This window comes from Erinaceus europaeus, chromosome 11 (genome assembly GCF_950295315.1).
Source record: "Erinaceus europaeus chromosome 11, mEriEur2.1, whole genome shotgun sequence".
Classification (NCBI taxonomy): Eukaryota; Metazoa; Chordata; class Mammalia; order Eulipotyphla; family Erinaceidae; genus Erinaceus; species Erinaceus europaeus.
In genome coordinates this window covers 58,676,869-58,691,907 of record NC_080172.1, presented here as the reverse complement: position 1 = coordinate 58,691,907, position 15,039 = coordinate 58,676,869, and the positions used below count along the sequence as shown (strand labels likewise).

The 15,039-nt window shown below is 41.2% G+C and overlaps 1 protein-coding gene across 1 annotated transcript in view; it reads left to right on the top strand.

Moving 5' to 3' along the window:
- Window positions 1–15,039, top strand: part of CD101 (CD101 molecule) — a 68,955-nt gene that overhangs the window by 10,743 nt on the left and 43,173 nt on the right. Inside the window, exons 2-4 of the mRNA XM_060201817.1 lie at window positions 2,314–2,694; window positions 6,053–6,469; window positions 10,147–10,533. Of these exons, the coding sequence (XP_060057800.1) occupies window positions 2,314–2,694; window positions 6,053–6,469; window positions 10,147–10,533 (1,185 nt within the window). The remainder of the gene's footprint in view (window positions 1–2,313; window positions 2,695–6,052; window positions 6,470–10,146; window positions 10,534–15,039) is intronic.

The window sequence follows — 15,039 nt, the reverse complement described above, 5'->3', positions numbered from 1 at the left end:
TTTATCTGTTTTTAGACTTAAATATAACTATTCTGTATATAACAAAAAAGAATCCAAAACATTTTGCCTCTTTCATTAAAAATAATTGTTCACATTATTATTCATGACTGTGAAATATTTCACTTTATAAATATACCATAATTTGTCAATTCTACTATTGATGGCCATTTTGGCTGGCTCTAGGTTGGAACAGTAGTAAAAATGGCTGCTAGCCAGTCTTTCACATGTAGTCTGGCACATGGTTCATGCATCTTTCTAATATATATGGTTAAGGCCGGCTGATATTGCTAGAACTGTTTTAAGTTGCCTGCATACTATGATGTTTTGTTAAGTATTTAATATTTTTCTCAGATCATCTAGTTTCTGCCCTTAATCACAAAGAATATAATATACAATATGACATAAACTGGGATGTATCAGTACACTGATATGTTTCAAAGTATGACTGGATGCATGTGTGATTGATTGATTGGTTTAAGGCTTGTTTTTGTTTTTTAGTAAGCATTTATACAGGCTCAAATTTCAGTTGACTATTTTAGGTGAACAGTTACTACCTTTTCTGTTCATTTTTCTGGTAGCTTCCCTCTGAACAAATTATTTTCATTCCAAAATTCCTATGCTCAGCTTAATCATGGTGTATGTAATGTCATTTTCCCTTTTTCTCATATTTCCCAATTCTAATAATTTATTGATTTATTTACCATCGTTGTTATAAATTGGGATCAATACCTCATGACTCCTCCACATCTGGTTGCCATTTTTCTGTCTTTTAAAGAGAAAGACCACTCATGAAACGCCCCCCCCACCCCCCAAAGATCTCCTATGTGGTGACCCAGAGCTTGAACCTGGGTCTTTGTGTATGGTAACATGTGCACTCTACCAGGTGAGCTGCCTACTGCTATCTGCATTCTAGTCTCCATTACTCTTTGTCTTATGAATTCATACAGTAGACGTTCTACTTATAAACTCCATTCTAAACTCCATTATAAACTCAATTCCTTGATCGCAGCAATCTCTCCCTGTTGGCCTCTTTGCTTGTCTTTCTGCCCTACCTTCCCAGTCCATTGAGCCCCAAGATCCCTGGTGGATGATTTAGCTTATCCTCATTGTATATTAGTTATTTGTTCTTTATTCTTGCAGCAACACAAAATAAACTAGCCTTTATTAACATAATAAATAAAAGCAGAGTTTAACTTCTTTAAGAGGCTTGATTTTGAAAATGTGTATATCAAAGGAAATATCACAATTCAATAATGTTTTCTCCTGTAAACCTAATCCTTAAAATGGGCCCCAACTGAAAAGTTTGGCTAAGAAAAGAACTAAATAGATTTCCCTCCTAGATTCTACTGGACTTGACAGTTGTTCTTATGAAACTATTTAATAAAGTTCTTTTAAAAATTCCAAAATAGGGATGGTGAAATAGCTCACTTAGCTAGTATACTGCTTTGCTGTGTGCATGACCCAGGTTCCAGACTGGGCCCCACTATATAGAAGGGAGCTTCAATATTGTAGTGTCTCTCTCTCTCTCTCTCTCTCTCTCTCTCCCTATCTATCTATCTATCTATCTATCTCTCTGTCTAAAAAATATTACAAATTGAAAAACCACAGTATAGAAAGAAAATGCTGCAATCTCCTCAGATGCTAATTGTAGCAAGCCTTGCATCAGACCAGGCCAGGAACTATAAATTGTTCCATCCCACAGCAAGAAAAAAATCAAGTGCTTCAGATAGTGATGTAGACAGCAGGCTTCACCTCTCTAGTCATAAATCCCATGAGAGCACGTTCCCAGGAATTTGGGGACTGAGGACATATGTGCTGATTTTTTCCCAAAAAATCGTTAAAAAAAAAAAAAAGGCACACACACACACACACAAACACAACACTCACAACTGACTTTTATTTCAAAGTGAAAACAACGTATGATGAGTTACTTTTCACATACCTTCTAGTTTCAAATTCCTCTGGACATGCTCCCATGGAAATATTAGTAATAAAAAAAAAAAGAGCATTTAGGCAAGGATCACTTAGCCATGGACAGAGCCCTCTTCCATTGATGAAGCCACATTTTTTCTTTTGAGCAACTAGAGATTACTATGTAAGTTCAAGCTCATAAAAGGAAAATTATCTTATCAAGTTGTTCACACCACTGATCCTCAGCCTGAAGAAAATGTTGAGCATTTGAGTTGATGCTAGCTAATAACCTATGAGCTCATTTGCCAGAATTGTAATACAGGGAGCTACAGAATGGTATGAATGGGCACTGCAGTCCTCACTCATCTATTTTTATTCCCCTCACTTTCTCTTGCCTGCAAGCTCAGCTCAGTATTGGTCAAAGACAAGTCACAGTGCAAAAGGGACCGCTGTTCCGGACTGAGGGCTACCCGATCAGCATTGGTTGCAATGTCACTGGCTACAAGGGACCATTCGAGCAGCACTTCCAGTGGTCTATTTACCTCCCAGACTCCCCGACCAATGAAATCCAGATCATCAGCACCTCTGACCCTGCCTTCACATATGCGCTGTATGGCCAGCGTGTACGCAGCCAGGACATCTATGTGGAGAGGCTCCAGGGCAACTCAGTTTTGCTGCACATCTCTAAGCTCCAGATGAAAGATTCAGGAGAGTATGAGTGTCACACGCCAAACACTGATGGCAAATACTTTGGGAGTTACAGTGCAAAGACTACTCTCAACGGTAAGTTGTATGCCCTTCTCTACTCACCAATGCTGAGCCAGCTTCACAGCGCCTTGCAGTCAAACCTAAAATGACACCACCATTGTTGTTGTTGTTGTTTTAAGATTTTATTTATTTATGAGAAAGATAGGAGGAGAGAGAAAGAACCAAACATCACTCTGGCACATGTGCTGTCGGGGATTGAACTTGGGACCTCATGCTTGAGAGTCCAAAGATTTACTACTGCGCCACCTCCCAGACAACTATTGTTCTTTTTTTTTTTTTTTTTAAGCAAAGAGCCCACATACTTGCCTGAATATTTTGGAGAGTGTCACAAATAAGAGTTTCATATTCTATAAAACAGCTAGTTTCCCCCCATCAACTTTTGCACAAGTTTAGACAGTGCATAGTCTCCCCAAGCCACAGTATCAGATACCCGTGGTACATCTCTTCTTAGCAATAAAGCATTAACTTCATATGAGAGCTGGTGGAAGAAGTCATTAACTTGGGAATGACCATTCTCAAACTACCATTCTTCCACATATTTTTTTCTGTGAGATGATTATAGTTATTGAAATTATTATTTGGTCCCATTTGCCTATAATATCCATCCTCCCTTTCCAGGATAGCACACTCCAACATATACTTCACAACCCAAACTAAATAGCTTTTCTTCTCTGTAAACTGTCTGGACCACTTCAGACAGCATTCCCATCTTTCTTCCCCCTCCCAATGCTCTCAGTCAAGGCAGTAGTCTTAATACTCACCCAGTTTATGTGGCAGCTGGATACTTGACTTTCTTCCACCTCAGACAGAGCTCCAAGAGAAGAGAATATTTAGCTCAGTGGCTAGCACTAACTAGACGTTCAATAAACAGTCAAGGATTGAGTCTAATTGTAGGATAGTAGGAAGGCTAAACGCTTTGGTAAGGACTTTTTATGATAGTTTTGACTTTGAGTACTAGCCTTTTGTTTTTGTTTTTTTTATTTCTTTTTTTTTGGACTCCCTCACTTTATGCAGGGTAGGTAAACTGAGGCTGCGGTGGGGGGGGGTGAGCCTGGCTCCAAGAGACTCCTTTCTTCCTGAAGTCACCTGATTCTGGAAGCCAACGTCTGGGGTCCTTGTCGAAAGGTGGGGTTCAGGGGAATCGGTGAGGTTACAGGCATTGGTGGATGTGAACACAGGACAGACTGAACCCATTAGTGTTTGAAGCAATGAGGTCACATGAGAGTCAGGAGTTCAGGGACAGCTGTACCCTGCAGCTCAGGGCCTAGCAGTCCTTGCCAGTGTGGGAGAGAGGCCTGTCTGGTAAAGCAAGCACCTCAGGCTGAGCCAAACAGGCCAAGTTCCTTAAGCTGAGAGAGCGAGGCTTATTCAGTGCAAGGTTGGCCACTGCTTCCTCTGTGTACTGGTTCTAGGGTACTTGGAGCTCAGCTCTCTCTGGAAGCCTCTGAGCCCACAGCATCAGCAAGATACTGGACTAAGAGCAGGAGACTTCTGGGCCAACTGAGCAGAGAAGACTCCTTTCTCTTTCTCCAAACTGGCTCTGCCAGCTCAGGGTCTGAGGGGCCCTGGGGCCGCCTCCCCCTCTTCCTGCTGCTAGAACTCTCATGGGCACAATCCAGGGCCTCAAGTACCTCCAGCATGTGGGCAGCTGCTTCTCTCTGCCCGGCGGAGGCAGTAGGACTGACCCCTTCTGGGGTACCAGAGTCGCCCCCTGGGTCTGCCTCCTGAGCTGCAATGGGGCTGAGGTCCTCCAAGAACTTCATCCTGATCTGGTCCAGGCCCAGGAGCAGCTGTCGGTACACTGTCTGGACCTCTGCATCTGGGTCCAAGGGGTCACTCCAGTCCCCCAGGGTGACAGCAGAATGTGTGCAGCTGCAGCTGGGAGCTGGGGGTGGGGGGATGACACCACAGCCTTTTGGTTTTGAATGGTAGTTTATAGCATTTTATTTATATTATATTTACATTTATTTTATAAAAGATCGGGAAGACCCAAGGAAGTGAAGTAACATGCTGCAGTTCAGAGAATCAATTCCAGATTAGAATCCAGGTCTTCTAGCTGGCACTTTTCCTCTTGAAATACTGAGTCTCAGTAGCTAATCTGGTTGAAGCTTATGTTACAAAAATAAAGTCAGGATCAATTCATGAGTGAGCTATTAGCCTTACCAAGTCCCATAGGCTGCATGCATATAGATGCCAGTGTTCCCTCTGGAAGTATGGGAGGCATATGGGCAGAAAGCCTATTTGAAAACTGGTGTCTGGGAGGTGGTGCACTCAGTTGAGCAAGCACATGACCATGTGTAAGGACCCATGAGCCTCCACTTCTCATGTGCAGAGGGGGGAGGCTTCACAAACGGTGAAGCAGTGCTGTAGGTGTTCCTCTTTGTCTATTGCTCTCTATCTCTCCCTCCCCTGTCAATTTCTCTCTGTCCTATTGAATAAGAAGAAAGGAAAGAAAGGAAAGGGAAGGAAAAGGAAGGGAAGGGAAGGGAAGGGAAGGGAAGGGGAGGGGAGGGGAGGGGAGGGGAGGGGAGGGGAGGGAAGGGAAGGGAAGGGAAGGGAAGGGAAGGGAAGGGAAGGGAAGGAAAAAAAGGAAGGGAAGGAAAGAAAAGGGAAGGAAAGGGAAGGAAAGGAAAAGAAAGGAAGGGAAGGGAAGAAAAGGGAAGGAAGGGAAGGGAAGGAAAAGAAAGGAAGGAAAAGAAAGGAAGGGAAGGAAGGGAAGGGAAGGGAAGGGAAGGGAAGGGAAGGGAAGGGAAGGGGAGGAAGGGAAGGGGAGGAAGGGAAGGGAAAGAAAGGAAGGGAAGGGAAGGGAAGGGAAGGGAAGGGAAGGAAGGGAAAGAAAGGAAGGGAAGGGAAGGGAAGGGAAGGGAAGGGAAGGGAAGGGAAGGGAAGGGAAGGGAAGGGAAGGGAAGGGAAGGGAAGGGAAGGGAAGGGAAGGGAAGGGAAAGGAAGGGAAGGGAAGGGAAGGGAAGGGAAGGGAAGGGAAGGGAAGGGAAGGAAAGGAAAGGAAAGGAAAGGAAAGGAAAGGAAAGGAAAGGAAAGGAAAGGAAAGGAAAGGAAAGGAAAGGAAAGGAAAGGAAAGGAAAGGAAAGGAAAAGAAGAGGGGGGAAAATTCCCACCACGAGTGATGGATTTGTAATGCCAGCATCAAGCCCCAGTGAGAACCCTGGTGGCAATAAAAAGAATGGGGCGGAGGAGGAGAGAGAGGGAGAGAGAGAGAGAATAAAATAAAGGAAAACAAACTGAAAGAAAAAAGAAAACCAACTCAAAGTATGTGCCTTACAGAGGGTGGATCAGAGCACCATTCCTACCTAAAGAAGCTAGTCTGGCAGGTACTGGGCTGGTCAGTCAGTGATCAGCATTCTTTTGCTCTTAGTGATTCCAGATACCCTCTCTGCTGCCATGCACTCCCAGACGTTCAGCAAGGAGGAAGGTGAGTCACTAGAACTCACCTGCCAGGCTTCCAAAGCCACAGCCCAGCATACCCACCTCTCAGTTACCTGGTACCTGATGCAGGGTACAGAAAGAACTCAAGCCACCGAGATAATTTCCCTCTCCAAAGACTTTCAGTTGCTTCCTGGGCCCTTGTATACAGAGAGATTTCTGGATGGTCATGTGGGACTCAACAAGGTTGACAAGGAAACCTTCAGGCTGTCTATAGATCAACTCCAGTCCTCAGATCAAGGTCGGCTGTTCTGTGAGGCAACTGAATGGATCCAGGATCCGGATGAAACCTGGGCTCCCATCACTAAGAAGCAGACAGATGAGACAACTCTTAGCATACAGCCTGCAGGTGCGTACATTCTTGGGAAACGTCAATGTACTGGTGTTTGTGGGGGATCTTTTTGCTTTTTATCTGACATTTTGTTGGTGCTTAACAACTATTTAGAAAATTCCAGCCGATATTCTTTTTTAAAATTATTTTTTAAATCATACCAATGATTTTATAACTTTTTAAATTAAAAAAAATTACTTAATAAAATAGAGAAAAGTTGAGAAGGATGGAGACAGAGAGATACCTGCAGCAGTTTCACCACTCATGAAACTTCCTCTCTGCAGATGGAAACTAAGGGGCTTGAACTGGTATCCTTGCACATGGTAACATGTGTAGTCTACCAAGTATGCCATTGCCTCGCCCCTCTGGTTGATTTTCTTCTTGTTGGGAAAGTGTAAGTAGAAAGAACATTCAGTTTGAGTTCTGTCCACAGGACATTTTTCAGGGGAAGAGCTTTCATTTATTTATTTTTAATTTGTGACTTGATACTGTCTTCCAAAATTATAAGATTTCAGGGGTATAGTTTCATAGCACAGACAGCACCAAAGTTCTGTACCTCAACACCCTTAACTGATGTAATTATCACAAAGTCTGGAAGCCAATTTGACTGCCTTTTTTTCTTTACAAGTTCATATTTTTATCTATAGTCCACTTATAAGTAAAGTCATCCAGTAGTTTCCTTTCACCTCTTGACTTACTTCACTAAGCGTAAGTATAGAAAGAAACCATACAGCTCAACAGCAACAATAAAAAAGGAACCCAGGGCCCAGGTGGTGGTGCAGGCAGTAGAGCACACATTAAGCCCTCAGTCTGCACTTAGAGGGTATCGCTCATAATCAGTGCTGTAGTATCTTTGTCTCTCACCCTCTCTACAACCCCCTCCCTCTCATTTTCTCTCTGTCTTATCAAATAAAAGGAAAAAAGGGGAACATTTTAAAGCAACCCAATAAAAAGTGGACAAAAGATTTGAATAGGGAAAGATCTGAACAGGATATCATCTGTTGAACAGTGAGATCCCCTCCACTAGTCTCACGTAGTAGTTTTGTTAACACACCTGCCAGAGTCTGTGTTAAGTGCTTATCTGCATCATCTAGACTTAGACCTAAGTCCATGAGACAAGCAGTTGGTGCTGAGTATTTCAAACAGGAAGCCTGAGCTTCAGACATTCTAAATGCTCTGCTGAAGCTCACCCAGCTGGTAAGAGGTGGAGCTGGTGCTTGAAGACAGCTGCATCACCACAACCCACTCACACGGAAACCCAGGGCTCAGGGGAGCTTCAGTTTCCAACCTGAAACCTCATCTTTGCCAGTGCTGGGATTTCCTCCCACCTGACCCCCCCCTTTTTTTTTTTACTTGGAACGGTGACACACTTCCATGATCCACTGGCATTTTTCATCAAAGGAACCAGAAAGCCTCAGCTGTGAGCCCTGGTCTCCCCCCATAGGCTTTGATCCAAGGAGGTTGCTAAGCCGTATATCTTTTCTGCTAAAATCAAAGCAGCCGGGGTGGATCATGGAAGTTTTCTGTCTATTTTTAGGATGAGTGTGATTCTTTCCTATTTAAAATGGTGAGTCCTATGGGAATACATCATCTGTACTTAATTTATTTTTTCTCCCTAAAACCAATTTTTACTGCATGTAAGACAGTCTATTTTTAATACATGAAAACTGTGTATATTTAAGGAATTCATCCTGTTTTGAGACATGCACACACTGAAATGAAGACCACAATCCACCTAATTGACTCATCTACCTCTATTGCTAAAGAAACTGTGTTATCCCAATTGTGTGATCAGTTAACCAGACATGCATGGGGCTTGTTTCTAGACTGTATTATGTCCTACTGATTTCTAGGCCTCTACCTACCATGCTACTTTGATTATTGTAATTTTGTAATATATTTTGAAATCAAGATATATGATAACTACACTCTATTCTTGTTCAGAACTGCTTTGGCCACTTGGCTACTCATACCTTTGTGGTTCCATATAAATTTTAGGATATGTTTTATTAAAAAATAAAATAACATTAAGATTATGGCAAGGATTGGGAGTTGGGTGGTAGTGCAGCGGGTTAAGCGCACGTGGCACAAAATGCAAGGACTGGCGTAAGGATCCCGGTTCAAGCCCCCGCTCCCTACCTGCAGGGGAGTCACTTCACAAGTGGTGAAGCAGATCTGCAGGTGTCTTATCTTTCTCTCCCCCTCTCTGTCTTCCCCTCCTCTCTCCATTTCTTCTGTCCTAAAAAAAAAATTATGGCAAGGATTTCATTGAATTTATAAATAGGGTTGGATGGTATGAACATTTTGAGAATATTAATTGTTCTAATCCATGAACATGGGGTATATTTTCACTTATTTGTGTTTCCTATTTTTTATCGACATTTTATAGTTACCACTGTACAGACAAATCTTTTACCTTCTTGCTTACATTTATTCCTAAGCATATAGTTTTTTTTAAAGCTATTGTCAACAGGGTTGTTTTTGTTCACTTTTCCTAGTAGCTTGTTGTTAGTGTACAGAAATGCAACTGTTTTCTATCTTTCGCAACTTTACTGAAATTGTTGATTTGTTCTAATGGCACTTTTGGTAATGTTTTTGGGGTTTCTAGATTTAAGATTCTGTCATTTGCAAGAATATAATTTTATTTTTTTACAACTTTTAATAAATAATTGATTTATTTTAACGAGAGAGAGAAATACAGTGGGAAAAGGAAAAAGAAAGAGAGAGAAGGGTGGGGAGGAGGGGAGAGACCAGAGGACTACTTAGATCTGGCTTAAAGTGGTACTGGGGATTGAACCTGGAACCTCATTATGCTGTCTCCTCAACTCTTTCCCCTCAGTTTTATCTTTTATTTCTTGTTCTGAGTAATTGCTCTGAGTAGAATTTCTTTTTTTTAATTTTTTTTTATTTAGATTTTTAATTTAAGAAAGGATTAGTGAACAAAAGCATAAGGTAGGAGGGTACAACTCCACACAATTCCCACCACCCAATCCCCATAACCCACCCTCTCCCATGATAGCCTTCCCATTCTCTAGCCCTCTGGGAGCATGGACCCAGGGTCGTTGAGGGTTGCAGAAGGTAGAGGGTCTGGCTTCTGTAATTGCTTCCCCGCTGAACATGGGCGTTGACTGGTCGGTCCATACTCCCAGTCTGCCTCTCTCTTTCCCTAGTAAGGTGTGTCTCTGGGGAAGCTGAGTAGAATTTCTAACCCTAAGCTAAATAGAAGTGAAAAGACTGAGCATCCCTACCTGGTTCCTGATACTGTAGAGAAAACTTTCAGCTTTTCATCACAAACTGTATTAGCTGTACACTTGCTATATATCACCTGTACTTTTAACCTGAAAAGTATCACTGGTTATTCTCCCAAAAGAGAACAAGGAACCAGAATCTAACATAGTATAAAATATATTCTACATCTTTTTAAAGATACATTACTGAGGACTTCCTGAATCTGTCCTTGCAAAGTGTTTCATAAGATTGAATTGGAAGAACCATATGTTCTGTCTTCTGGTTGATTTGTGGAATCATCGGAGATAGTTTTTGTCTGAGGCACTTCTTTGGCTTACCTACTTCTTTAGAATGGAATTGGCATCTGAAATTCAGCCCCAGTGCTGTCCTAACAGGGACTGTCATCTCTCTCCAGTTCTGAAGGGACAGATGCTTCTCTAAATGCCTTCCTTGCTTTTATCTTCTAGTGAGAGATTTTCAAGTCACCATTAAGACTGAGAGCACATTTATGGAAGGGAAGGCCTTGGAACTGCTTTGCCAGGTGGTAGGCAGCAACCATGACCCACAGCTTCAGGGCACTTGGTTCTTCAATGGAGCTAAAATTGCCCGAGTTGGTCCTGGTGGAGTTCTGGACTTGAAGGAAGACTACAGAGAGCGAGCAAGTCAAGGACTGTTCCAGGTTATGAAGTTAAGCCCCAAGAATTTATCACTGAAGATCTTCTCTGCGGGCCCAGAGGATGAAGGCATATACCGATGTGAAGTGGCAGAGATAGCAAGAACTCAGATGGGCTCCTGGAAAGTGCTTCAGACACAGCAGTCACCAGACAGCCGCATGTACCTGAGGAAGCCAGCAGGTACGTGAAAGCTGGGCCAGGCATGGTAAACTGTTTTCAGGGACTGGAATATAGCTCACAGGGTAGAGTACATACCTTGCTAAGTATGCAACACCAACACCACGTGGAAGACATCATAACTATACCAGGCAAACTCTAGTGCTTTGGTATCTCTTCCTTTTTCTCCATCTCTCTTTGAAACCAAAAGAATGAAAAAGTTGATCCCGCAATGCTGAAATTCTATATATGTGAGGCCCAACTGCCACCTAAAGAAGGGGGAGAAGGATATTTCTAATTCCCCTCCTGCATCAGAATAGTGCAATCATTCTCACAGCAGAGGTCTCTTGAAATATCATCTGTCAATCACATTACTATGGAGTAGAGTAAGCCAAACTAGCTGAAGACCTGAGTTCAATTTCTGAGACATCAAATGGGACATGAACACATCACTATGCTTTTTTTTTTTTAATTTAAGCTTCCTTGACTATAAAAACATACAGTCATTTTACAAAGTAATAGCATAAGTTAGAAGGTCCTTAATTCTCCCTCCCACTTATTTTTGTCGTTTCTCAAGAAGATTATTTTTTATTTCATTTTTTCAAATCAATGTATGTTTGGGGCCAGGTTATGGCTCACTTAGTAGAGTACATGTGTTACTATGCTCAAATACCTGGGTTCAAGTCCCCAGTTCCTATGTGCAGGTGAGAAGCTTCACAAGCCATGGAGCAGTGCTACAAGTGCCTCCTCCCCTTCTTTATCCATCTCTATCTCTACCTCTCACTTTATATCAAAGAAAAAAAGTTGTCCCCAGGAATGGTGGAATCACCATTTCAGGCACTGGGTCCCCAGAAACAACCCTGGTGGCAAAAAAAAAAAAAAATGTTTATCACAGAAAGAAGTAGAAAACTGAGTAAGAGGGAACAAGAAAAGAAGCCTTTGCTGAAAACATGAGAAGTGATAGTAGTTTGTGGGATCTTCCACATAATTTTATGCCCATATACTGCATACAGATAAGTTCAACATATCTATATGTGTACATACAGAAAACAAAACAAACACACACACTTTTGCTAGCTACTTCATATAACACATCTCTTTTTGTTGAAGAAGTGTCTTACAAGACCATTGTTTCTGGGGTGCAATCTCACACCTTCTCAAAATTCATGTCAGCACACCTCACCATCATCAAAGCCCCATCTTTCCTGCACCATGGGGCCTTCTCTCCCTGCTTTCCCTTGAGAACCTTAGAGCTACAGGCATAAACCATGGTCTAGCTGTGCTTCACCCTGTATCATTGAGTTATTAACTCCTTTCTTTCTATCTTCCATTCCTTCACTCTGTTTGCTCTTGGTTCTGATTTTTATATTTGGGGTATTTTCCTGAAGCAGAGAACACCCATATTAGTGAAACTTTCTGTCTTTGCTTGTGTATTTGATATGAATAGGTTAAGAAGAAAGAGCTACCCTTTATCTCCTTCTTGAAAGATAAACACCTACATTACACTTCTACCTCCCACAGCTTTCAGTTTGCCTTTTTGTCAATTTTCTGTCATCTTAATCTGTTACAGAAAGATGCTAAGCCTTGCTTCTTCATTAAAATATGACTGAGAGTAAGAAGCACAGAGTCAAACTATAGGGTGCTTGTTCTCTGTTCTGCATATTGCTGCAATGTAGAGAGAACTCTGTCAAATGAGGCTGAGTATGTTCAGGCATGAGACCAAAAAGGTCACTCAGCTCCTGTTCAGTTTATAAAAAATGGGTGACCTTCTAAATATTTAAATAATCAGTGCTTTTGTGTATGTAGAAAGGACAATCTACAGCTATCATTGGGATTTTCTGAGTCAGGTGTTAAGTTCAAAGAGTTAGAAAGATCCATTGCCCCAAAGCAAAAAAATGGAAAGCTAACATTATCCTTGCTACCCAAGACAGAGGAGGTCTTCCCAAAGGCTGATAAACTCCCCTGCTTGTCCTTCTTCACCGTCCTATTTGCTAGAAACAAGTATATACAGGCATTGACCTAGAGTGGCAAGGCAGGAAGTGTGTAGGTGTTAGTTTTCACATTTGGTCTGAATTTCTAAGATTCAGGAGAACTGTGTAGGCAGGTTTATATATTGACACTTGGCTAAATATCTGCTTCATGCTTCACAGCCAGTCCTGGGAATTATCTCAATCAACCTATTTATTTTTCTTTTATGATTTTATTGGGAGGTTAATGGTCTACAGTTCAGTTGTTGACACGAGTATAATTTCTTATCTCCCCATGGTGGGTATCTGCAAAAATACTCTTACCCCCAACTTAGATCCTTTTCACCATCATGTTCCAGTACTCCAACGCACCCTCCCTGCTCTCCTTCCCAGAGTCATTTGCTTTGATGCTATACACTAAACCCAGTTCAAGTTTTACTTTGTATTTTCCCTTCCTGTCTTTGTTTCCTTAGTTCTAACCATAAGTGAAATTATCCAGCATTCATTTTTCTCTTTTTGGCTTATCTCACTTAATATGATTCCTTCAAGCTCTAGCCAAGATGAGATGAAGGAGATGACTTCCTTAAATACAAGCAAATCTGTGCCAAGAGGATCTAGTGGTATGCTTCATGGCGCTTAACTCATATGCCTCTCCATCGGGTGGTCTTTTGTAGCTAAACACAAGTCTTTTGTGCAGACTGCAGTCTAAACTGGCTCGATGATGTAAAGCTAAACAAGCTAAACATCTAATTCAGTTTTGAAAATGATGCTGTGATTTAAAGTAGGGGTCATGTATCATTCTATAACTGTTTGTCTTATTTTAGCTATAGTTTATTAGTAATTTAACAGCATTTTGTAAAATAATAAGATTTCAGGAGTATATTCATACCCACACATGATGTGTTCAAGTCACTACACCACATACTTCGTCAAAGTTCTATGTCGTTCCCCCATGCACCCTTAACCACCTTATTTCTCACAAAATCCAAGAGACATTTTGGTTACCTTTGTTTGTAAGTTCATTTACTTTTTTTTCTTTAATTTCTTTATTGGGGCATTAATGGTTTACAGTTGCCAGTAAAATACAATAGTTTGTATATGCATAACATTTCCACATAACAATACAACTCTCACTAGGTCCTCCTCTGCCATCATGTTCCAGGACCTGAACCGCCCCCCCCCCCCACACACCGAGTCTTTTACTTTTGTGCAAAACACCACTCCAGTCCAAGTTCTGCTTAGTGTTTCCCCCTTCTGATCTTGTTTTTAACTTCTGTCTATGAGTGAGATCATCCCATGTTCATCCTTTTGTTTCTGATTTATCTCACTTAACATTTTATCTTTTTTTTTTTTTAACCAGAGCACTGTTCAGCTCTGGCTTATGGTGGTGCGGGGGATTGAACCTGGGACTCTGGAGCCTCAGGGATAAGAGTGTTTGCATAACCATTATGCTATCTACCCACCGCCCTCTTAACATATCTTTAAGCTCCATCCAAAATGGGGTAAAGAAGGTGAATTGACCATTTTTAATAGCTGAGTAGTATTTCATGGTGTATATATTACCACATCTAAGTTCATTTACTTTAATCATATATATTCCACAAATGAGAGAAACCATCTGGCAGGTTTCCTTCACCTCTTGTTGCATCATTTGGAACAAAATGGAGGGAGCTTGAGGTGATTATGATGATTTTAAATAGAAAAGGGTGGTTAGGACTGGGGAGATAGCATAATGGTTATGCAAAAAGCCTTTCATGCCTGAGGCACGAAAGGTCCCAGGGTCAGTTCCCAGCACCACCATAAGCTGGAGCTGAGCAGTGCTCTGGTAAAAAAAAAAAAAAAAAAAAAAAGCAAAAAGCAAAAAAAACAGCAGCTTATTACCACTGTGAATATGTAATTTATATACAACAAGCTTATTTTTTCTTTATATATTTTTTATAATTTTTTTACTAGTGAGTTCATAATGATTGACAAGATTGTGGTATAAGAGGGGTACAATTCCCATGACCAAGTTTGTTGTTGGCAGTAATGACCATTACGAAGTAAGAAAACTTTCTTAAAATTGTTTTATTAGGGAAATAATGAGAAACTTCACTTTAAAAAAGACCATGCTAGTGGAAATTAATCATAATGGTTATGCTGGAGTGGTGAGATTATGACTAAACTTTCCCTTGTAATTTCTAAAATTCGGTTATGACTAAATTTTTGTTGTTGTCACTGGGGATTCACCACTGAGCCAGCTTTTTCAGATAGAAAAAAGTTGTTAGAATCAGAAGGAAAGCACCAAAACTTCCTGCAGCTGGGTGGGAGCCAGGCTCAAACCTGGGTAATATACATGGCAAAGCAGGCGCATTATCAAGTGAAATATTTTGCAGGCTCATTAAAAATTTGTAAATATAACTCTGCCTACAATGCCCCAAATTTGAAGGGAGTTTTCATATAGATACATATTTATATACCTTTTACTTATATGCAGACATTAACTTTATGCCTTTGTAAGTTATCATACATGTATTCATAAAAGAGTAGAAGATTGGGGCTGGGTGGTAGTGCAGAGGGTTAA